The sequence below is a fragment of the Schistocerca piceifrons genome, chromosome 8 (genome assembly GCF_021461385.2).
Source record: "Schistocerca piceifrons isolate TAMUIC-IGC-003096 chromosome 8, iqSchPice1.1, whole genome shotgun sequence".
Classification (NCBI taxonomy): Eukaryota; Metazoa; Arthropoda; class Insecta; order Orthoptera; family Acrididae; genus Schistocerca; species Schistocerca piceifrons.
In genome coordinates this window covers 316,349,230-316,373,925 of record NC_060145.1, presented here as the reverse complement: position 1 = coordinate 316,373,925, position 24,696 = coordinate 316,349,230, and the positions used below count along the sequence as shown (strand labels likewise).

Here is a 24,696-nt window from a genome sequence, read left to right as displayed (position 1 = left end):
TTCTGCCATATTTTCAGACAGTGTATCATTGTGGGAAGCATCTCATATTGAAGTCTGTGTGAAATTTCAAGCTTCTGTAAAATATCACCGATCTCGGAGATTTTGCATTATTTTGAATCTTGCATGCCTTTTTCATTGCTTCTGCACCAGTGTTCTTGTCCATTTTGTGTACCACTGAGGTACTGTTCCATCTCTTATTACGTTATTTGGTATAAATCTCTCGATTGCCATTGATACTATTTCACTGAATTTAAGTCACTTCTGATCTACGCTTACATAGTTAGCTTGGAAGGCCTCAAGGCCTCAAGAACAAAGCAAACCTAGCACTTGCTGGTGTTCAAATGTGGACATAGGCTTGTGTGCCTCAGCAATATAATAGCCGTACCATAGGTGCAACCACAATGGAGGGGTATCTGTTGAGAGGCCAGACAAACATGTGGCTCCTGAAGAAGGGCAGCAGCCTTTTCATTAGTTGCAGGAGCAACAGTCTGGATGACTGACTGATCTGGCCTTGTAACATCAACCAAAATGGCCTTGCTGTGCTCATACTGCAAATGGCTGAAAGCAAGGAGAAACTACAGCCATAATTTTTCCTGAGGGCATGCAGTTCTTCTATATGGTTAAATGATGATGGCATCCTTTTGGGTAAAATATTCTGGATCTAAAATAGTCCCCCATTCAGATCTCTGTGGGTGGGGACTACTCAGGAGAGCATCGTTTTCAGGAGAAATAAAACTGGCATTCTACATATCGGTGCATGGAATGTCAGATCCCTTTATCAGGCAGGTAGGTCAGAAAATTTAAAAAGGGAAATGAATAGGTTAAAATTAGATGTAGTGAGAGTTAATGAAGTCAGGTGGCAGGATGAACAGGGCTTCTCATCAGGCGATCACAGGGTTATAAATACAAAATCAAACAAAGGTAATGCAGGAGTATGTTTAATACTGAATAAAAAATTGGGGATGCAGATAAGCTACTACAAACAGCTTAGTGAATGCATTATTGTAAGCAAGATAGACATGAAGCCCACACTCACCCCAGTAGTACAAGATTATATGCCAACTAGCTCTGCAGATGAGGAAGTGATTGAGGAAATGTATGTTGAGATAAAATAAATTATTCAGATAATTATGGGAGATGAAAATTGAATAGTCATGTGGGACTGGAATTCGGTAGTAGGAAAGGTAGAGAAGCAAAAGCAGTAGGTGAAATGAACTGGGGGAAAGGAATGAAAGAGGAAGACACCTGGTAGCATTTTGCACAGAGCATAATTTAATAAAAGCTAACACTTAGTGTAAGAATTATGAAAGAAGGCTGTATGCATGGAAAAGACTGGGAGGCACCAGAAGGTTTCAGACTGATTATATAATGGTAAGACAGAGATTTTGGAACCAGGTTTTAAACTGTAAGACACTTCCAGGGGCAGATGTGGACTCTGATCACAATTTATTGGTTATGAACTGCAGATTAAAACTGAAGAAACTGCAAAATGGCAGGATTTTAAGGAGATGGGACCTGGATAAATTGAAAGAATCACAGGTTGTAGGGAGTCTCAGAGCAAGCATTATGTAACAATTAACAAGAGCAGGGGAAAGGAATATAGTAGAAGAAAAACTGGTAGCTTTGAGAAATGAAACAGTGAAGGCAGCTGATGATCAAGTAGGTAAAATGACGAGGCCTAGTAGAAACCCTTGGGTAACACAAGATATATTGAATTTAATCTATGAAAGGAGAAAATATAAAAACGGAATAAATGAAGCAGCCAAAAGGCAATACAATTGTCTAAAAAATGAGATTGACAGGAAGTGCAAAATGGCTAAACAGGAACAGCCAGAGGGAAAATGTAAGGATGTAGAAGCATATATCACTATGGATAAGGTAGATGCTGCCTACAGGAAAATTAAAGAGACCTTCAGAGAAAAGAGAACCACCTGTATGAATATCAAGATCCCAGATGGAAAACCAGTCCTAAGCAAAGGAGGGAAAGCAGAAAAGCAATTTTATGGAAACAGAAGAGGACGTGGATAAAGTTGAGAAGGGAGATATGATACTGCATGAAGAATATGACTAAGCAATGAAAGACTTAAGTTGAAACAAGGCCCTGGGAATAGACAATATCCTGTTAGAGCTACTGGTAGCCTTGGAAGAGCCAACCATTACAAACTCTTCCATTTGGAGAGCAAGTTGTATGAGAAAGGCGAAATACCTCTAACTTCAAGAAGAATATAATTCCAACTCCAACAAAAGCAGGTGCTGATAAGCATGAAAATTACCAAGCTATCAGTTTAATAAATCATGGTTGCACAATACTAACACAAATCCTTGACAGGCAAATGGAAAAACTGATAGGAGCCGACCTCATGGAAGATCAGTTTGGATTCCTGAGAAACGTAGAACACAAAAAGCAATACTGACCCTATGACTTCTCATAGAAGATAGGTTAAAGAAGGACAAACCTATGTTTATGGCATTTGTAGACTTAGAGAAAGCTTCTGACAGTGTTGACTGGAGTACTCTCTTTCAAATTCGAAAGGTGGCAGGGATAAAATACAGGAAGCAAAAGGCTATTTACAATTTGTACAGAAACCAGATGGCAGTTATAAGAGTCAAGGAGCACAAAAGGGAAGCAGTAGTTGGAAAGGGAGTGAGACAAGGTTTTAGTCTATCCCAGATGTTATTCAATCTGTATATTGTGCAAGAAGTAAAGGAAACAAAACAAAAGTTTGGAGTAGGAATTAAAATACATGGAGGAGAAATATAAACCTAAGGTTTGTCAATGACATTGTAACTCTGTCAGAGACATCAAAGGACTTGGAAACTGTTGAACAGAATGGACAGGAGGGTATATGGTGAACATCAAGAAAAGCAAAACAAGGGTAATGGAATGCAGCCAAATTAAATCAGGTGATGCTGAGGGAATTAGATTAGGAAAAGAGACAATTAAAAGTAGTAGATGAGTTTTGCTATTTGGGAAGGAAAATAACTGATGATGGCCGAAATAGGGATGATATAAAATGTTGACTGGCAATGACAAGAATAGTGTTTCTAGGGAAGAGAAATTTGTTAACATTGAGTATAGATTTAAGTATCAGGATGTCCTTTCTGACAGTATTTGTACGAAGTGTAGCCATGTACGGAAGTGAAACATGGATGATAAACAGTTCAGACAAGGAGAGAATAGAATCTTTTGAAATCTGGTGCTACAGAGGAATGCTAAAGATTAGATGGGTATATCATGTAACTAATGAGGAGGTATTTAATAGAGCTGGGGAGAAGAGAAATTTGTGATACAGCCTCACTAGAAGAAAGGATCAGTGCAAGGACACATTCTGAGGCATCAAGGGATCACCAATTTAGTACTAGAGGGAAGTGTGGGGGTTAAAAATCATAGAGGGAGACCAAGAGATGGATAGAGTAAGCAGATTCAGAAGGATGTAAGTTGCAATAGTTACTTGGAGATGAAGAGGCTTGCACAGGATAGAGTGGTATGGAGAGCTGCATCAAACCAATCTTTGGACTGAGGGCTAAAACAACAACAACAACTAAAAAGATAAATATCATCTGCTTTTTCAAATAGGTATGTTTTGCATTTATTTTTGGTAGATTTGGATGTTACCATATTCAATCTCACTACAATGACCTAGTGGTCACTAATCCCTGTATCTGTCACGATGCTCACTATTTGTTCAGGATTATTTGTTATTAAGGTGTCAAGAATATTTTCGTAACCATTATACTTCAAGTGAGCTCTTGAACTATATGCTCAAACTAATTTTCAGAGAAAGCGTTTTGGATGATATTTTGTAAGTATCCCTGAATTTAAACATGTATTTTCACCAACATATCAAAGGTAGATTGAGGTCACCACCAACAATAATTGTATGAGTAGGGTACCTATTTGAAATGAGACTCCAAGTTTTCTTTGAATCCTTCAAAAACTATATCAACTGACTGAAATAAATGGTTGGAATTCCATCATAAGCTGCAATAAGAAATATCTTTTATTTATTGGTGGTGACTAGTTTCTGACATTGTGTCAATTATCAAACTATCCTACAAAAACAAAGTTACAGATGATGTTATAATAATTATGCCAATAAGGCATGAATATTGACAGTAGTTCCTGTTGTACATGAAATATTACATACTGTTTTGTAAGCAGCTGAACTTTTGGCCAATGGCCTTTGTCAGCAATAGACACACACACACACTCTCTCTCTCTCTCTCTCTCTCTCTCTCTCTCTCTCTCTCAAACACAACTCACACACATGACTGTAGTCTCAGGCAAATGATACCGTAATGCAAAATTTGCTCCTACATTTACTATTACTCAGTTGCCTGAGACCGTAGTCTTGTGTGTGAGTTGCATTTGTGTGAGTGAGTGTGTGTGTGTGTGTGTGTGTGTGTGTGTGTGTGTGTGTGTGTCTATGTGTGTCTGTTATTGACAAAGGACATTGGCCAAAAGCTTTAAGTGTGAAAATCTTTTTGTTGTGCCTATCTGTGACTCAGTATCTCCACTATATAGTGACTAGCAACTTTCCTTCTCATAATATTGTTACAGTATTAATCATCTAATTCAAAATTTCTAGTATTGTAATGTTGACATTACAAGTTACATGAAGAAAAAATAAAATGAATTGTAACCACCTATTAGTTATCATCAACCCAAACTCCATTAAAGAAATAACAAACTGCATGAAATATAGTGCCACATCTGGCATGACTCGCAAATATGTAGCCAGGTTACAATACAAATCACCAACAGGCAAAACAAATTTTTTGCAAGTATATAATATATATGGCTTCACTGATGACCTAACATGTAGTCATGATAAAATTTGTAAAAACTTTTTTTGGGGTAAGAGATAGCATATTTCTTGTCATAACATAAAAACTTAATATGAAGTAAAAATAATAATGAAATGGTGAAATATCAATAGTAATTGAAATGAGTCTACTGACAACTAGGGGCCACTAATAGCACTGTGCTAAAGGCTAAAATGCATATTCTTTAAACAAGCACTCTTCAATTGTAATACTATCATTACTAATAATATTGTCACATAGAAGAAGGTGTAAGTAGATGAATGACAAACACTAACTTCACTAAACAAAGGTTTATTCAGCACTTGCACATACAAGAGCACAGAGCAAACTGCCTCTGGCCAGAACACATACGGTATACGTACAGCTACAGAAGTATCATAGCCACTACACTACGGCAACTGTGTTACTCAGCTACTTCTGCTGACATTGCTCCCCCCTTAAAACAACAGCATCTCGGTGTTACATCACCCTAGCCTGGGAACAAGTCATCAGTCCTGCATACTCTGACTCCTGATGACTGATGTTCACCCTGGCAGTGATCTTCTTAGAACTTCCCTTGCCGCTATGTTCTTCGTCACCTTTCCACTTGTTGCCTGTCACTGGAGCTTCGAATTTACCCTGGGTTGCAGGATCCTCATAGGGCTTCATTCAAAGGTTGTGGACCGTATCAATGATCTTTCGTTGTCTCGTGTCGGGGTCGAAATCTTCAACTTCATAAGTAACATCAGACAACTGTCTTACAACCTTATAAGGTCCAATGTAGTGCCTGAGGAGCTTCTCAGAGAGACCAACCTTCCAAACAGGAATGAAGATCCAATCAAGATCGCCAGGCTGGTGAACTACAGGGTGGTGGCTCATGTCATACCTTTGGCGATCATTTTCTTGAGCCTGTCTGCATGCGGAGTCAAGCTAACTGCCAAGCTTCCTCAGCTCTGGTTGACACCTGGCAGATGTAGTCGTCATCCATGTCATCAGGATGTAATGGAAACACAGTGTCCATTGTTGTCATTACCTCACACCCATGCACCAGGAAAAATGGTGTAAATCCTATGGTGTCTTGTTTGGCAGTGTTGTAGGCAAACGTCACAAAAGATAGCACCTCATCCCAGTTGCTCTGCTCAACACTGACAAACATTGATAACATGTTGGCCAAGGTCTTATTAAGGTGTTCCGTAAGCCCGTTAGTTTGCGGGTGGTAGGCAGTCGTCCTGCGATGAGTAATGTTGCACCAACGGTTTATCTGTCACAAGATTTGATTGAAAAACTTTCCCTTGATCTGTAATTAACAACCTTGGGCCACCGTGTTTTAATACAATGCCTTCTACGACGAATTTGAATACCTCAAATGCTTCGGCTCTTTTCACAGCTTTTGTAATGGCATAGTGTGTCAGATAATCAATGCAAATAATAATCCATCTATTGCCACTAGCAGACGTTGGAAATCGTCGGAGGAGGTCAATCCCAACATGCTGGAAAGGCGTTTTGGCTGGTGGAATTGATATGAGTTGGCCAGGTGGTTTCAGAGGAACAGCCTTTCTCCTCTGGCACTGTCAATAGTGCAACACATAGTGACAAGGCACTCCTAAATAAAACCGGCCAGAAAAATCTCTAGCGGATCCTATCATATGTCTTCATAAATCCTAAATGTCTGGCCTCAGGTGTGTCATGGCATTTCTGTAGAGCCTCTAAGTACATATGTTTAGGAATCACTGGTAGCCACCTCTTTCCAAACAGATCAAAGTATTTCTTGCAAGGTAATCCGTTAACTACCTTAAATTGTCCTTTCACATCCTCTGACCAGTTTAAGGCAACCATAATTTGAGATATCTTGGCGTCAGCATAATTTGAGATATCTTGGCATCCTTCTTCTGCTCAACAGAGAGATCCTGGAATGCAGCGAGACAGTCACCACTATCTTCATCAAAGTCTTGATGGTCTTGCACAGGGTTTCTTGAGAGACAGTTGGCACCTTGGTGTTTTCTTCTGATTTTATACAATATGGTAATGTCATACTCTTGAAGATGTAGTGCCCACCTGGTGAGTCATCCTGTTGGATCCTTAAGACCTGTCCACCAACAAAGTGACAACTGTGAAAGGCCTTCCATAGAGATACTGTCGAAATCTGCATATGGCCCAGATCACAGAAAGAGACTATCTTTCAGTTGTTGAGTACTTTCTCTTGGTTTTCTAAGTGTCCTAGAAGCATAGGCTATAACCTTCTCTTTTCCATCCGAAATTTGTGCCAGAACAGCACCAATCCCATACCCACTGGCATCTGTGTGTAGTTCTGTAGGTGCTCTCTCAACATACAGACCAAGTTCAGGGTCAGTCATCAGCGCTTTTTGCATCACATCAAAAGAATCTTGTTGAGCACCACCCCAGATAAATTTGGCATCGGTTTTTAACAACCCCTGGAGTGGCCTGGCTTTGATACAAAAGTCTTTGATAAAATGGCACTAATAATAATATAATCCAAGCAAGGTTCTCAAATCACTTTTACTTTTAAGAATAGGAAATTCCGTTATAGATCTCACCTTTTCTGGGTCTGGCCACACACCTTCATTTGACACAAGGTGTCCAAGTATTCTGATTTCTTTTGCTCCAAAGAGACACTTTCTTGCATTAAGTTTCAGTCTGGCTTGTTGGAGACACTTAAGAATGGCCCTCAGGCTTTTTATGTGTTCATCAAATGTCTCTGAGAACACTATAACGTTATACAGGGTGGTCCATTGATCGTGATGGGGTGAAATATCTCACGAAATAAGCATCAACGAAAAAACTACAAGGAACGAAACTTGTCTAGCTTGAAGGGGGAAACCAGATCGCGCTATAGTTGGCCTGCTAGATGGTGCTGCCATAGATCAAACGGATGTCAACTGCGTTTTTTTCTTTAAATAGGAACCCCCATTTTTTATTACATATTTGTGTAGTACATAAAGAAATATGAATGTTTTAGCTGGACCACTTTTTTCGCTTTGCAATAGATGGCGCTGTAATAGTCACAAACATACAGCTCACAATTTTAGATGAACAGATCATAACAGGTAGGTTTTTTAAATTAAAACATTTTATTTTGGTTGTTCCAATGTGATACATGTACCTTTGTGAACTTATCATGTCTGAGAACACATGCTGTTACAGCGTGACTACCTGTAAATACCACATTAATGTAATAAATGCTCAAAATGATGTCCGCCAACCTCAATGCATTTGGCAATACGTGTAATGACATTCTCTCAACAGCGAGTAGTTCGCCTTCCGTAATGTTTGCACATGCATTAGCAATGCGCTGATGCATGTTGTCAGGTGTTGTTGGTGGATCACGATAGCAAATATCCTTCAACTTTCCCCACAGAAAGAAATCCGAGGACGTCAGATCCAGTGAAGGTGCGGGCCATGGTATGGTGCTTCGACAACCAATCCACCTGTTATAAAATATGCTATTCAATATCACTTCAACCACATGCGAGCTATGTGCCAGACATCCATCATGTTGGAAGTACATGGCCATTCTGTCATGCAGTGAAACATCTTGTAGTAACATCGGTAGAACATTATGTAGGAAGTCAGCATACATTGCACTAGTTAGATTGCCATCGATAAAATGGGGGCCAATTATTCTTCCTCCCATAATGTCGCACCATACATTAACCCACTAAGGTCACTAATGTTCCACTTGTTGTAGCCATTGTGGATTTTCTGTTGCCCAATAGTGCATATTATACCGGTTCACGTTACTGCTGTTGGTGAATGACACTTCGTCACTAAATAGAACGTGTGCAAAAAATCTGTCATCATCCCGTAATTTCTCTTGTGCCCAGCGGCAGCACTGTACATGATGTTCAAAGTCATAGCCATGCAATTCCTGGTGCATAGAAATGGTACGGGTGCAATTGTTGATGTAGCATTCTCAACACTGGCGTTTTTGAGATTCTTGATTCTCACGCAATTTGGCAGCTACTGATGTGCAGACTAGCTGCAACAGCAGCTAAAACACCTACTTGGGCACCATCATATGTTGGAGGTCATGGTTGACATTTCACATGTGGCTGAACACTTCCTGTTCTGTTAAATAACGTAATTACCCGGCGAACGGTCCGGACGCTTGGATGATGTCATCCATGATACCAAGCAGCATACATAGCACACGCCCGTTGGGCATTTTGATCACAATAGCCATACATCAACATGATATCAACCTTTTCCCCAATTGTTAAACGTTCCATTTTAACACAGGTTATGTATCATGAAGCAAATACCGTCCGCACAGGCAGTATGTTACGTGATACCATGTACTTATACATTTGTGACTATTACAGTGTCATCTATCACACAGCAAAAAAAGTGGTCCAACTAAAACATACATATTTCTTTACGTACTTCACAAATATGTAATAAAAAATGGGAATTCCTATTTTAAAAAACGCAGTTGATATCCGTTTGACCTATGGCAGTGCCATCTAGCGGGCCAACCATAGCGTCATCTGGTTTCCCCCTTCAAGCTAGACGAGTTTCGTTCTTTGTAGTTTTTTCATTTGATGCTTATTTCATGAGATATTTGGCCTGGTCACTATCAATGGACCACCCTCTATAAGTAACAAAGACACATCATCCACTTCATGTGACTTAGAATATTATCCATCATCCGTTCAAAAGTTGCTGGTGCATTACACAAACCAAATGGCATTACCTTAAACTCATACAGGCCCTCAGGAATGATGAATGCAGTTTTCTCACAATCAGCCTCAGCTACTTCAATTTGCCAGTATCCCAAGTATATGTCCATGTTTGAGAAAAACTTAGCCCCTTTCAGACAATCTAGTGTAATGTCAATTCGTGGAAGAGGGTAAACGTCCTTTTTAGTTACCTTATTAAACTTTCTGTAATCAGCACCAAAGCACCAACTGCCATCCTTCTTTCTGATTAAAACCACTAGTGATGACCACGGGTTCTGCGAAGGCTGAATGATGTCTTTCTTCATCATTTTCACTACCTCATCATGAATTATTTGATGTTCTGTTGCTGGCACACAGTATGCTCTCCGGCTTATTGGTTGGTGGTCTCCAGTGCTAATCTGGTGGTTCACTGTCGATTTGTCTAATTTGCACTTAATCTGTGGATTGAAGCACTTGACTCTTGAAGAATGGCAAGCAGCTTCCTCTGTTGTTCCTTACTGAGATCTGGTGATAGTTGAGCTAGAAGATCTTGTCTCGTGATTGTAGCACTAATTACGCCCAAAGACTCGGCACAGGAGGTTTCTATGATGCTCAGCTGTTCTGCAATTAACGGCTCAGTGTTTGTTACGCACATGCATCTTGGAAGAATCTGCAGTTCTCGGCGACAGTTAACTATCCACAATTCACTGAATCCATATTTAAATGAGACGGCAGAGACCAAGTTATTCTTCAGTGGTATGCTTCTCTTACATTCCACTACAAGATCCATGGGTTGATGCATGGCATGACACATGACAGTTACCTATCTAGTGCTGAATGCAGGAATGATCACTTCGTCCAGCACACATAGTCTTCACACACTCGGATGCGCAAGCTTTCAAAAAGTCCCATCCGAGAATGACGTCACGACTACACTCGTTGTAAGAAGATGAATTCTAAGGGCTGTTTATGGCCACTTATACCCACATGAATGACAGATCTTCCTGTAGGTTTTATGTATTTCCCATTAGCCACCTTCAGCAGAGATGTCTTGCTGTCGACGAATACGGTTTTCTGCAACTGGTGACAGTACCGGCGACAGTACTTCTCTGAAATGACTGAATATGATGCTCCAGAGTCCACAAGAGCTTGGGCTCATCAGCCATCCACGAGGATATCAAAGTTGTTTCCTATCATTTTTGTAGTGATCAACGGTGCAGGATTTTTCTCTTCAGCGGTCTCACCTCACCCTTTAGTTTTACTAGTTGCAGGGGCTACGTGATCAGCTGGAGCTTCCAAATGGCAATGGAGACCTTGATTGGTGTGTTGGGCAGTGTTCTCTCCAGCAGTTAGCTAGCGGCATTAGTGACCTACATCATCCTGCACCCACAACTTCTCGTTCATCTTCGTCATCCAGGAGTTGGCGTCGGCTAAGATCAGTCTGCTGTCTTCTGGCATGGGTATCATCAAGTATCTGCTGCCTTTCTCGACAATAGGGCACCACATGTCCCAGTCATCTGCAGTGGAAACATACTGGTTTGTTATCCTGGGTCCTCCAGACGTCATTCTTCCTTGGTGCCCAAACAGGTTCCTCATGCGGGATTGTAGGAACATAACTTTGCCTGGGTCTTGACTTTTTTTACCATTTTAAAGGGAAATGAAGGACAAGAGATTGGGTTCAATGTCTGTTCCACTTCCTCCCTTAAGATCTCTTGAAGCGTCCCAGTTTTTTGCCCACCATGCAATCCGAGAGCCTTCTGAACTTCTCTCATTATCTGTTGAAGAACACTTGTGAAATCAGTTTCTTCCTCCATCACAGACATCGATACGACATTTGGGAGCTGTTCAAACTTCTTGTGTGTAATTCTTTTTTGACGCATTGTCTTGATATACTGGCAGCAGTCGTCTGCTGTCAAAACCTCCTTCAGGAGTAGGACTTGATACATGTCCTCAGCAACACCCTTCATGAGATGTACAACCTTATCTTCCTCCTTCATTCTAGGATCCACTATTTTACACAGCTCCAAGACATCTTGAATGTAGGATGCTGTTGTTTCTCCTGGACACTGTGCCCTGCACTTTAATTTATCTTCAGCCTTTCACTTCTGTCATTGTGTGTCGCCAAAATACTTGTGCAGTTCCACCTGGAATACTTCCCACCTTGTGAACTTCTCCTCGTTGTTCTCACACCATTGCTTGGAAGTGCTCTCCAAATAGAAAAATATATTAGCCAAACACACGGCATCATCCCATTTGTTAAATCTGGCTATATGCTCATATACCTTCAGTTCAGCCACTTGTTTGGATCTTGGCCATCGTCACCAGAGAACCCAAAAGGATGTCTCATGTGGTGGCACACAGTTGCTGTCATTGTAATGTCCTCTTCTTCTTCTGTCTCTGATAGATTGCGATCTGCTGAATATGGCTCTAACTCGGGATTCTCGATACGTAAACAGTGGCTCTGTCATGGTCTGATGGGAGCCACTGTGTTGTCAATAATATTCGGTATCACAAGTTCCAATACCCAGCACCTCCACCAGAATAATGTCATGTAGAAGAAGGTGTAAGTAGATGAATGAGGAACACTAACTTCTCTTAACGAATGTTTATTCAGCACTTGCACGTACAAGAGCATGGAGCGAACTGCCTCCAGTCAGAACACAGACGGTATATATACAACTACAGAACATTCCAGTACAATGATTCTTGCCATTTGCGGATACTTCTAGAATGTATTAGAACAGAATATAAAAAATTAAAATTTTTCAGTTCAGGTGAGTTTTGAACCCATGACCCTCAATGTAACAGTCTAGTCTCATAACCACTACACTACAGCAACTGTGCTACTCAGCTTCTTCTGCATCACTATAATACCAAATAAAATAAAATGCAACCATTTTTGGTACTTAATCAACCCAAAATCCATTAAAGTTACAATAACTCATACAAAAATTTAGCACCACATATGGTGTGATTCGCTAGTTTTATTCCCAAGTTCCAGTGAAAATTACCCCCACCAAAGCAATTTTAAACACAATTTAGAAATAATATAAATAAAATTTGAATAAAATATCTCCAAAGTGTTCATAAAAGATTCCATAGCATCACAGATTACACAACAAGTAGTCACACTAAAACCTATACCAAAACATTTCCTGCTGCACAGGGTAGCCACACAGTCTGAGGCATCTTGTGACGGTCCGTTCAGCTCTCCCCGTTGGGGGTTCGAGTCCTTCTTCGGGCATGGGTGTGAGCGTCATCCTTAGTGTAAGTCAGTTTAAGTTAAATTTAATTGTGTGTAAGCTTAGGGACTGATGACCTCAGTAATTTGGTCCCATAAGACCTTACCACAAATTTCCATTACCAAAACATTTCCTTTGTGGTAGATAATATACATCTTATCATCTAATACAAGAATTATTATGAAATAATTCATAGCATAATGAGAATATCTGTACCTTTCACAAGAAGGTGTTAACATCATCTGAAATGAAACACACAATTAAATTACACAGTGAAAAGCTGTGTCTTTAATGACAGATAATAAATTGCTAGTAGTGGGTAGGATAGGCTTGTTATGGCCATCCCTACCTTCATCAACCTTCATATCAGTGAACACTGCATGCCCACAAATTCACAAACTTTCGTTGCAAGATATATGGAAACCATAATGCAAAATTTGCTCATACATTTACTATTACTTGTGCCATGGACAATCTACATAAGAGATCAGCTTCCATGTCAATTGTATATTGGGCAAACTAGAGTTCCTGCAGGAAACCAGTTACACCTAAAGTCTACTTGTTCTTTGAGCACCTTGTTTGCATTTGTGATCTTACTTTTATATACCTCTAACTCTTCTAAACTATCAAGCTGCTAGCCCTTAGAGGTGAGATGTAGTACTTCCACCGCAGGCCAACCTCTGTCCGGTTTGTCAGGCCAAAGAACACACACTGGCATGTTATTGTATAAGGAGGCATGAGAGTGAACAACATTTGTTTCATAAGATGGTGTTCTGGAAAAGATTACATGATTATTTAACTGTCTTCTGATATGATGATGTGTTTGTTTGCCATTTTTCATGAGGAAGTCTACGCGGTAGTAAATTACACATTTTTATTGATGAATAAACATGTGACAAATAGAAGACTGAGCTCATTTTTAGTAAAGTTTGCAAACTCAGTTTTTGAGGTGATAAATTATTGTCATTGCTCTTTTTGCAATCTAAATATATTAATGATATAAGTAGCACATCTCCAGAAAATGATTCCACTTTGAAGCAGTGAATGAAAATGACCACAAAATGCTGGCATCATTGTTTGTTTACCATTAGATTTAATATTCTATTGTGCACAGTTGAGAATTCTGTTTACAAATTATTTACATTTGTATTCTATTTCAAGGCTACTCAATGCATAGGCTCAGAAATGTTGCCAAACTTACAATTTGTATAACTTTGTTTCCTTAACTTCCTTGGACAAATTTCTGGGTGAGGTGACAGAAGTATATTAATGTGACAGTTGAAGGATAGTTTCTCATTATTACTTTGTGTTTGTTACACTATATGGCAAGTCTTAGCAACATTTTTTTTATGCTGTAAGCTTTCTAGATTAAATAACTGAGTAAAAACCTAGGACGGAATAACAACAACACAAAATAGGTTCAATATGTATTCACCACACACAAAACTCACCTTCCTTCATTAGTTTCAGTCCCTCACCATCATATATCCCCTTCCCTGCCCACACTCCAGACTCACACACACCTGTCCCCTCCAGCACAGTTCTTCCAATGCTGCATCTAGCAGCCCACCATCCAGTTCCCATCTCCACCATACTCTCACACACTGCCATAGGCAGCACTAAAGCATCTTTCCCCACGCCTACCATGTTACCATTCCTCCCCACATCATGCCTCTTCTGTACCTCCACTACACCTCCCAGCTGAGGTTAGCTTGTCAGGCTTTAGAGGGTTTGAATATGACAGTGGTCATGTGTTTGAGTCATGTACGTATAAATGGGTGTGTATTTGTCTACATCTGAAGAAGGATTCTGTATGATAGTTTATAAAATCTTGTATGATAGTTTATAAAATCTAACAGTCTTCTTTCAATGTGCCTGTCTGCTGCTCAGTGCCTTCTTTATGTGATGAGCTGCAATCTATCTTATTTCATACCGTTGTTCCATCTTAGATTTTCCATTGTTTGAATAAATGTTCATATTCAAAATACAAAATGTGAGCAACAGGCCTACCTGAAACATCTCCAATAAAAGAAACAAGAAGACTATATCAAGTATGAGTGACACACAGCAGCGATCAAAAAAAGACAACAAAAATAAAACAACAAAGCTGGATATGTTTTCTGAGTGAAATGGAACATGTACATAGGAAACAAATTAAAGGTTATAAGATGCTGAAACAACAACTTAATAAAGATGAAAGAGATATGGTTCAAATTATCACCATTTCAGAAAATTAGGGTTTGATTATTTCCAAAATCTGTGGAAAAATGTTCTGAAAGCTAACAGACACAACAATAGAGCAATAGCATGTGACCTAAAATTGCTTGGATAAACTGGGAGGGTGACTTAAGAGTGGACATCAGAATGCAGCAAATTGCACACATTCTTATGTGTCACAGGTTCAGAACATAGTGGCAGAAACCTCACACGAAGAATCAATTTTGGAGGTGTTTTGGTAACACCACTGACAGGTAACTGTGCCCAGTAGCTGGAACAATGTGGAGATCACATCCATCTATGTGAAAGGTAGTAGAAGTGATTCACAAAACTTCCACCCAATATATTTAACTTCAATCTGTTACAGTATCACAGAACATATACTGAGCTTAAACATAATGAGGTATCTCAAACACAATTACCTTCTCCATGCCACCTAGAACAAACTCCACACATGAATAGAACTTGAAGAAACCCTAGGTGCAAAGCAAGCAGAAAAGAATTTTTGTTAACTTATCCATATATCCATTTAGGTGCTTAGGAATTTCACACAAAGAGTTTCATTTAGTGGGTACTCATTAATCTCTATTTTTAGTAGCTGTCAGTCATTTCTATCTGTTTGGAATTTCTTAGTAACAGTTTTTGTATTATTTCCCTGACTATACTTTTTAGTGATGAGTTGCAGTTAAATATCAAAATACTTGTGTCATCATTATGCATTATGGGTTTTTAGATCTTTTAGTAGTTTAATACACTAAGAATTGATGTATTATTGTGGTAAGAAGTCACAAAAAACTGATATTAACACTAGCATCTACTAAAACAGAATTTTTCCTGTGTACAATGGCAGATAATACTGTACAAGAGACATAATTATATGAGTCTTTACGCTCACACAATAGACATATCCTTGGTTGACACACATAAATCAAGCTAACACATTCACGCAATATTTTTATTGTTCTGATGTTTAGTATATTACAAGTAGGTCTTAATGCATAGTGTGATATGTTGAGGAGATGTAAAAACAATTCCAATGAAAAACATCAACTATTCTCAGGTAATATCCACCTATTGATGCACAATGTCAATTAATCTAATGTGTGTAATCAGTATCTTGCAATGAACCACATATACACCTACAACTATGAACAACCTTTGAATGTCGTAGGTACTCACCTCTCTCTTACAGCTGTCTTGCTTAACTGTCTTAGATTTGTACAGTCCATCATGCAGTGGGTATGCAGCAACATATGTCCCATTACTCAGAAGTTTCTGTATACCCCTCTATGCACATGCAATAAAGTCTTCATTTAGTATACATCTTTTGAAAAAATGTTTCATAGATGTTGGAAAATTAAACAAGCAGTTACAGACACAATTACAGAAAGACATCTCCAATATGAAACTTATGTCTTCTCATAAGAGTAATATGGTATGTGCATGAAGCCATAGTCACTATAATATCAGCTTTTTAAAAAAAAGTATGTTTCTTATCTGCTAAAGAGTTTTTGTATTGACACAGAATTTTAATTTGTGAACAACAGTACAGAAGCATAATATACTTGAAGAGAAGTTGCATTTCAGTGGCACTCATCATTACGTCTTATTAAACACAGTTAACTATATAAACATAAGGCAGTAAGGAGAAAACAAAGCTTAACAGTTACACTTCTATTACATAACCACAGATTAACAAATTTATTGAGCTTAGAATTCTAATATTATTTGAAGAAAATCTTAAATACACTGATGACTATGAAAAACAAATATTATGAACAGCTGGTGACATTATGTTATTGATTAGATTAGATTAGATTAATTATTCATTCCACAGACTCGTAAAAGAGGGAATCATCCTGGGTGTGGAACATGTCAGATAAACACATTACAAAAATGTAATTAGAAAAACTTGAGTTTCATTAATTTTAATGATCCTTAGTCAATAAACAGTAAAATTATGTACATGAATTACATTTAAACTTCTAATATTTACAGATTTAATACTTACATCTGCTTTCATTAAATCCATCATTCAGACATTTGCTAATTTCTTGGCTATTACAACCAACCACTGAAGAATTTGTGAATGTTTAAGGAAAACTTAACACACAAAATTATCAAGAAGTTTGCATTTTAAGAATGTAGCATCATAATCAACACCTTCTACAGTTTCCAGGATGTGGCTGGGTTTGTTGCCTCCTGTTGTCATTTCATGCACCTGTCTCCGTATCCTGCCAATTCCTACACTTTTAACATGCTCATACCATCTTAATCTTGTCCTCTATGGTCTCTTTCATGGGCTTCTCTTTCACTACTACTCTCACCATCTCGTAACTTACTCTATCATTTCTAGTAAGTTCTATTCTGCTTCTTTGAAATACCACCTGCCTTTTATTCATTACTCATTTTCTGATGCACACAAGTATTGGAACATAAAATGGTTAGTATAACACTTGTCTGCATTTTGGTAGTAAATGCTTCCTCTAGACCAGGCTTCTTACACTCTGCATGAAACCATGGGCTTGCCCACCCCTTTCACTAGCCTCTTTATCTTTCTTGCCCCTGTCTTCTATTATGTTCCCCACTGGCTTCAAACTTTTCAGTTTATTTAAATTTGCCCTCTAATAACTATATCCGAAACAGAATAGTAAGTTTATAAGACACACCTGGGTAACTACCATTTTTGCCACTGGAGAGCAACTTCATATTTCCGGATGGGGATGAAATGATGATGAGGACAACACAACACCCAGTCCCTGAGCAGAGAAAATCCCTGACCCAAGACAGCAATCTGTCACGCTGACCACTCAACTATCGGGGCGGACATGACGGACAAGATCGATTAGCTGGGAGATATAGAGCTATCAGGAATGGGCCAGGCTATTGAAAGAATAAGAAGAGGCAGTGGAGATGTGTCAAAGAGGATCTGTGAACTGAGTCAAAATTGAGCGCAATTAGCAAGTAGAAAAAAAGTGCTGATAATGAATTAATGTACTACTTTTCATAAATGGTCATGAAGTATACTCTTGATTTGTGTAAAATGAGTGGAGGGAGGTGTACATTTTTTTAGTTTTTATATCATAGAAAATGTAGCTAATTCTTTGAGTACTAAACAAATTTTAATTAATATTAGAGATAGCTCTCCCAGTTTTTGGTGTCTAAAACTTCCCATTAAAGTGGTCTAAACTAAATATAAAATGTGTCTTATATTAATTTAAAATTTCCAGATTACTAGTTTTGAATTTTCTGAAAGGTCTTTTGGTCTTTGTCAATGAGGAAAAGTCAACAATAATGTAAAATGGACAATAATCAAAACAGACTATAAGTAATATAATTGCTTTTATTATTCTTCCAGTTTCAAAGTTTTCCATCTACATTTGGCCAGATATCCCTATACTATGTTGTTCTTTTAAAGAGTGAGAAGTTTATTTTATTTTGTGATTACCATTTATTCCAATTAGTGATAACAGGTGTGCTGGATACCATTTTAGGTTTAAAAAATACCTAGGTAGCTCATTATACAGAAGATAGCAATCAATGAGAGCAATGGGTGCAACAAGTTTCATAGGGAGCAGAAACAAGAGAAATCATTAGAAGGAATAAAAAGCCAGAGTATCTGAACAAGCAGCTTGTTTGGTACCCTCAGTGTTGGAGAAATAGATGAGTCTGAATACCCTATCAAACTTAAACCTGAACCTCAAAACGTGCAAGACTCAGCATAAAAGTCATTTTCCTTTATTCATTTGCCCTCTTTCTCCCACTGCAATAGAGCATGATCACCATGAAAGCAACAGAGTAAGCTAAATCTAATGTACTTGATTTTCAAATACAGCTAAAGTTCCTCAAGAAAATATCTCATTACATAAATGTATTGCTTGCTGTGCACTATAACGAACAGCATCTTCACACCAGTTACAATATAAAATCTTAAAACAAATCAATGGAAAGTCCAGGTTGGTACATCAACAATTATGAAAAGGATAGATCGCTACTCATCATAAAGATGACACATTGAGTTCCAGACAGTCACAATAAAAAGAATATTACACACTGAGCTTTTGGCCAAAAACTACTTCAGAAAAGAAAGTAAAACGTATACATTCACACAAGCAGGCATGGCTTACACACATGACTTCCGGACTTTTCACTGTGCCTGTCTGCAACTCAATATGTCATCTTTATGGTGAGTAGCAATCTATCCTTTTCATAATTGTTAAATCTTAAAAGAGTTCACACATGTGATCTCCCAATTAATAACATCAGAGAAAAGGTGGCATTAAAAATCTACATGTTGTTGTACACAGTTATCATACCCAGTTACAACCACAGAAAAAAATACATGTACAGAAAGAAACAAATATAGTACTATAATGGATTGAGTAATTTCATATGCATACCAGGACAAAAAAGTACAAGTTGTAAACACTGCCATTGCAGACCATTACACAGAAACAGAGCTGCATTAAGTATCGGCCTAGAACATCTGATCATGTTTGAATTATTACTGAAAGCAGAAGACAAGAGTAAAATAATGTTAACCAAGATGCAAAACAAAGTTGCCAAACTTTCTGCTCAGTATTAAGCTACAACTTAAAGAGAATTTGTCCTAAAATACTTCTTTTTTCATCTGCAATTTTCCTTGGAATATCACTCAGTTAACAATAATGCAGGTATTTTCATTGCACAGAATGACAATGTTGGTTTTTGAGTTACACGTGATCAACATTATAAAATGGGAATCTGTGATGTGTGCTCAATGGTATGGACACTACATAGTATATGCATGTAATAAAAGCACGAATATTCAATACAGATTGTAATTTTAGCATAAATCCAGCTTTCTACTGAGATAAGAATTGCCAAGGAGTGTGTGAAGTATTCCAAAATATTGAAGGGAGATAAAATTTATTGGATTTAATTGAAATCTTATCTGAGGTGGGCACATATAATGAAGACAGATGTGTTTGTTGAGGGAGCTTGGACTTTTTGACTATGTTAGCACAGCAAACTCAAGTAAATTAATTTGGAAGAACTGCCAAATCAGTTCCTCTTCACAATGGGCTTATCTGAATAAAGTGTATAAATCATTACTTCTAAACTGTATGTGTGTAAGCTTCTTGAATCATTTAACTGATGTTTTCAGCATAAATTCAAAAATAGTGCTACTTAAAACTGAAAATTTTTTGTTCCAATTTTTTCCCAAACAATGCTACAGAATTTTACTTTGGTAATTTAACTTTGACCATATTTGTTTGTGGCACATTCTCATTGTTAGAGACAAATGCAATCAATGGATGTGAGTTTCTCTAATCGCCAACTTGTCCCATTTTTAATTTTTGATGAATTACAATAATAAATACTGGTAAGGAGCTTGCAGTAGCCAACTCAAATGAGCAGAATTGTAAAACAGCATAGTTCATGAATGTAAAAATGTAGTAGTTTTCACTGTACAACCAGTGAACATTGACTGAAAATAGTCATGTCATATAAATATGTCAAATTATCAGTGCATTGGCTGGGTGTCGTTAAGCAAACATTCAGGCTTAAACATAATCCACATCATCAAAGAAGAGGAACGGTTTTTCCTACATCACAACAGACAGTTGTCACCAACACCAGGGTACACCTCAAGTTACTAGTAAGATTTTACAAGGTTAGAAATAAATCAGCAGTATCCTAGTCATACTCCCTGCTCCTTTCGAACTACTTTCTTTTCCTCGCAGCTCTTATCCCCATGACAGTACCAGTACCCATAGTAAGTCTCATTTTATACACCTTTTTAACACTATGTGCACTACTTGCATTGGTTCTGGAAAGACCTATTCTGTCAAAGAGAGAGTCAAATGCAAAATAATTTATCTCATGTATCAACAATATAAAATCACTTCTAGCCTTTTATACTGACAGCCACCTCAGGTCTCAAGTTTCCATAACTCATCTAATATTAGCAATTCACTTCTCATTTACATCTTATCCATTAAGCCTTCCATGACCCAGTGATCTAGATGACTGTTCCATTAACGTTTTCACAGCCTTGCTTTCTTCTGCCAGAACACAGTATCCCTGGTTCTTATACCAGCCACTATGTTGATTTTCCCAGCTGACTTGTGAATGGGGAAAGAACACTGAATAAATCACAAAATGTTACAAAGGACCACAAATAAGTAGTGATATGTATTGTGATACAACCTTAATTACATATTTCATGAGTGTCACCATCTGAATGCTCATTTTTATGAAATAGACTTCAACAGAATATTACATGCAGTCTATTTTTAGTTTGTGGGCTGTTCTTGAGAACAAGACTCATGAGTGGGCAGATCTACTGAGGAGCTATTGTTAGTATGCTTAGCGTTCCACACAGTTGCCAACATGAGATATGAGGATGTATAAAAGCTACTATCTTATGTACAAGTTTCTGTGGAATGAATACCTTGTGTCTAAGAGAGCAGCTGTCTCAGAATACTATTCTGCATGACTTGAGCTAATGGATGTATGCAAAATAAGTTAACTTTCTGACACTTTCACCATCAAAATCAGCAATTACATAATGATAAAATGTTACTCAACTTCAACACTTGTTAAGTTTAATAAGACTTATTTTCAATATGCAATCTCAGGAAATTCAAATATTTAGACAAATCAATACTTTTTGTGATAACTGCACTACTTTGTCTCTCCTTTTTTTTTATTGTAGTTGGATCATCAACAGACATAACTATTTATGTTTTATCTTTATAAGATAGGAAGTTTTTAAATTTTAATTTGCAAGTGCCATATTTTCATTTACAGTTTCAGTTCCTTTGATGGTTATGTCTATGTATTTATTGCAGCTGTCCCCATGTCTGTCTGATGTCTCCTCGTGGTCTGTATGTAATAATGAATTAAGGATCTGATTTACACACAAAATTTAACAAAATTTTGGTTCATGAAGTAATGAGGTCCAAAGGTCATTTCTTATCATTATATACTCACATCGTTATCAGAGAAATATGCTGTTGTCATTAGCTGCCAAGTTATGAAGGTCCTTTGTTGCCCACTGAAATAACTTGCACGGTTCCTTCCTCTGAGCCTATATAAAATTGAGGAGACAACTTATGTTTCAATAAACATGTAAACACATAAAATAGAAACAGAAAATTATAGTTGCTAATTTGACATTTTCAAATAATAGCATAAAAAATTTCCTGGTCAAGATTAGTTCTTGGATTTACTGTATCATCTTATGTTTACTTGTGTCCACTTGTGAAGTCCCGAGTGCTACAGAAAAGTTTACCTATATATTGTTGAATAAATCACAAAACGTTACAAAGGACCACAAATAAATAGTGATATGTATTTAACACAATCTTAATTACACATTTCATGAGTGTCACCATCGAATTCTCATTTTTATGAAATAGACTTCAACAGAATATTAAATGCAGTCTATTTTTAGTTTGTGGGCTGTTCTTCAGAGCAAGACTCATGAGTGGGCAGATCTACTGTGGAGCTATTGTTAGTATGCTTAACATTCCACACAGTTGCCAACATGAGATATGAGGATGTATAAAAGCTACTATCTTATGTACAAGTTTCTGTGGAATGAATACCTTGTGTCTAAGAGAGTAGCTGTCTCAGAATTGAATTCCCATCCAAACCTGCCAGTATCTGCTAAAATTTCTGGCTGCCTAGTTAAAGTGTACATGTGTGTTTCCCGTTATGGTCTCTTATTTCTATTTTCAACTTCATTTTACAGTGAACAATTTGTCAGATTTGATGATAAGAGCATTATTCTCATTGCTTTTTTCTGGAGCAGATTTCATATATGTGATGAAATTGGCATTCCTTGCTCTTACATAGAGTAAAAAATACTAGGGAAGATCACTAACAGTGAACAGTGAAGATAAGTTCTTCAGAGGTGATATGATGGAAGGAGAGGAAACTGTTATGTGAAGAGTGTGGGGACATTAGGTTACTGTAGGTTGAGACTGAGATGATTTCGGGAGTGGAGAGTGGGTTTTAAGGATAACACCCATCTGTGAAATTAGAAAACCTGTTGGTAGAGGGGAGGATCCAGCTGGCCCAGGTTGTGAAGCAGCCACTGAAATCAAGTACGTTATGTTCAGCTGTATGTTGTGCAACAGGCTGGCTGACTTTGCTCTTGCCCATAATTTGGCCATGGAACTGGTATGCCACTCTCCTACGCCAACCTCTTTGTGTGCTATTGGGAGGAAAAATCATGATGTGACATGTGTACAAATATAGGTCTGTCATGTAGCCACCTCCATATAAAACCTATGGAATTTTATTATAAGGCACACAAAAGCTCTGAGATTCAATGGACTTAAAAAAATGGTTTTGCCTCAGGTTTGTAACTAAGTACCTAGCCGGGTTACTAGGTAGACTTTTTTTTTTTTTTTTTTTTTTTTTTTTTTTTTTTTTTTTTTTTTTTTTTTTTTTTTTTTTGGGGGGGGGTTATAATAAGTCTGTACGTGACATTAGGCCCATTCACGTAGCAAAGAGAAGACACTGTTTAGATGAGTAAATATTTAACATCAGCTAATGTTTTGTGTTCCTTCCTAATAAGAAAATTGTTAAATAATAAGTCAAAACTTTCACATAACAGAGGCAAATGGTGTCTTGATTCAACCTCGGCTTTTTCTGAGTGGTGTGAATGAGCTTTTCCACTTCAATTACACTTCACACAAACATGAAGAATACATAACTTCCATATTAGAGCATTAGTATGCAAAAAGATTTCAACATTTATATATCCATTTTTAGATTCAGTTCCGTATGCTAGCATTAATCTTCCAAATCCCTTCTAGAAAAAACTTGAAAAGCTTATGCTGAATACACCTCCAAGTCATTCTTGTGACAACAAGTGAAAAGTTATTAAGTTGATTTAGACAACAGACTGCCACAAATTTCTTAGGCAAAAAATACAAACAAAACTTACCTCATTACCCATCAATTACAAAAGCTTTTACAAGGATATGGCCTGTAGTGTCTAAATTTTGTCCTAATAGACAAACAGCTAAAAATGAACAACTCTCACAATGATGCTGACGACCTCTGCAAGATTTAATTGTGCCAATGATTAGTGAATTGACTTAGGTAACACCAAAATCACCTATCTGTTCAAAACATGGAAAATATATCTTTTCTTTCCTCCTCATGTGCCATATGACCAAGCTTTTGGTAATGAAACAAAATAATAAAACCAGAACAAATTTGTAAAGGTAAATGAGTAAACAGTACATTACACAGGAAAGCTTTAAACTACTCTGAGGAATTCTTGTGTAGAACATGAGTGTACTACAAGGAAACTCTTCACTTAACATTTGAAGATTTGGGGTTTATCACTCCTTTTCTGAGTTGTGCTGGAAGCCTTCTGGATAATATACACCTTTCTTACAATGTGTAACACCAGAACAATGGCAAATATGATATCTCTAGAACACCAAGAAGGGGTCATTTGACCACTAATGAGATTTGCATTAAAAATTCACTTCATGATTAAAATAATAATTATCTTTTTTCCATTCATTTGTATGTCATGGACAAATTTCAATCAAAATCTTACCTTGAAATTCTAACTCTTTTAGGCTAGTGCGCTGAATACAAAACTTTGCAAGTCTCTGCAGAAATGTAATCCATTTCTGAAGTTTCTAACATTCCTTCATTACTTTCATTTGTTTGTTTTTAAACATTAAATTACCAGTTTAGGCAGGGTGTTGGTATTTTTATAACCATTTTTCCACAGATGG

General features: G+C 37.5%; 1 protein-coding gene across 1 annotated transcript in view; it reads right to left on the bottom strand.

The window, feature by feature from the left end:
- The window catches only part of LOC124712313 (anoctamin-4-like), a 262,318-nt gene extending 238,421 nt beyond the window's left edge, over nt 1–23,897 (bottom strand). Inside the window, exons 1-7 of the mRNA XM_047242606.1 lie at nt 23,886–23,897; nt 23,637–23,750; nt 22,681–22,797; nt 22,159–22,220; nt 21,920–22,016; nt 17,103–17,107; nt 16,121–16,226 (exon numbers count right to left, since the gene is read on the bottom strand). Coding sequence (XP_047098562.1) covers nt 16,121–16,226; nt 17,103–17,107; nt 21,920–22,016; nt 22,159–22,220; nt 22,681–22,797; nt 23,637–23,750; nt 23,886–23,897 — 513 coding nt within the window. The remainder of the gene's footprint in view (nt 1–16,120; nt 16,227–17,102; nt 17,108–21,919; nt 22,017–22,158; nt 22,221–22,680; nt 22,798–23,636; nt 23,751–23,885) is intronic.
- Nucleotides 23,898–24,696: the final 799 nt, after the last annotated feature.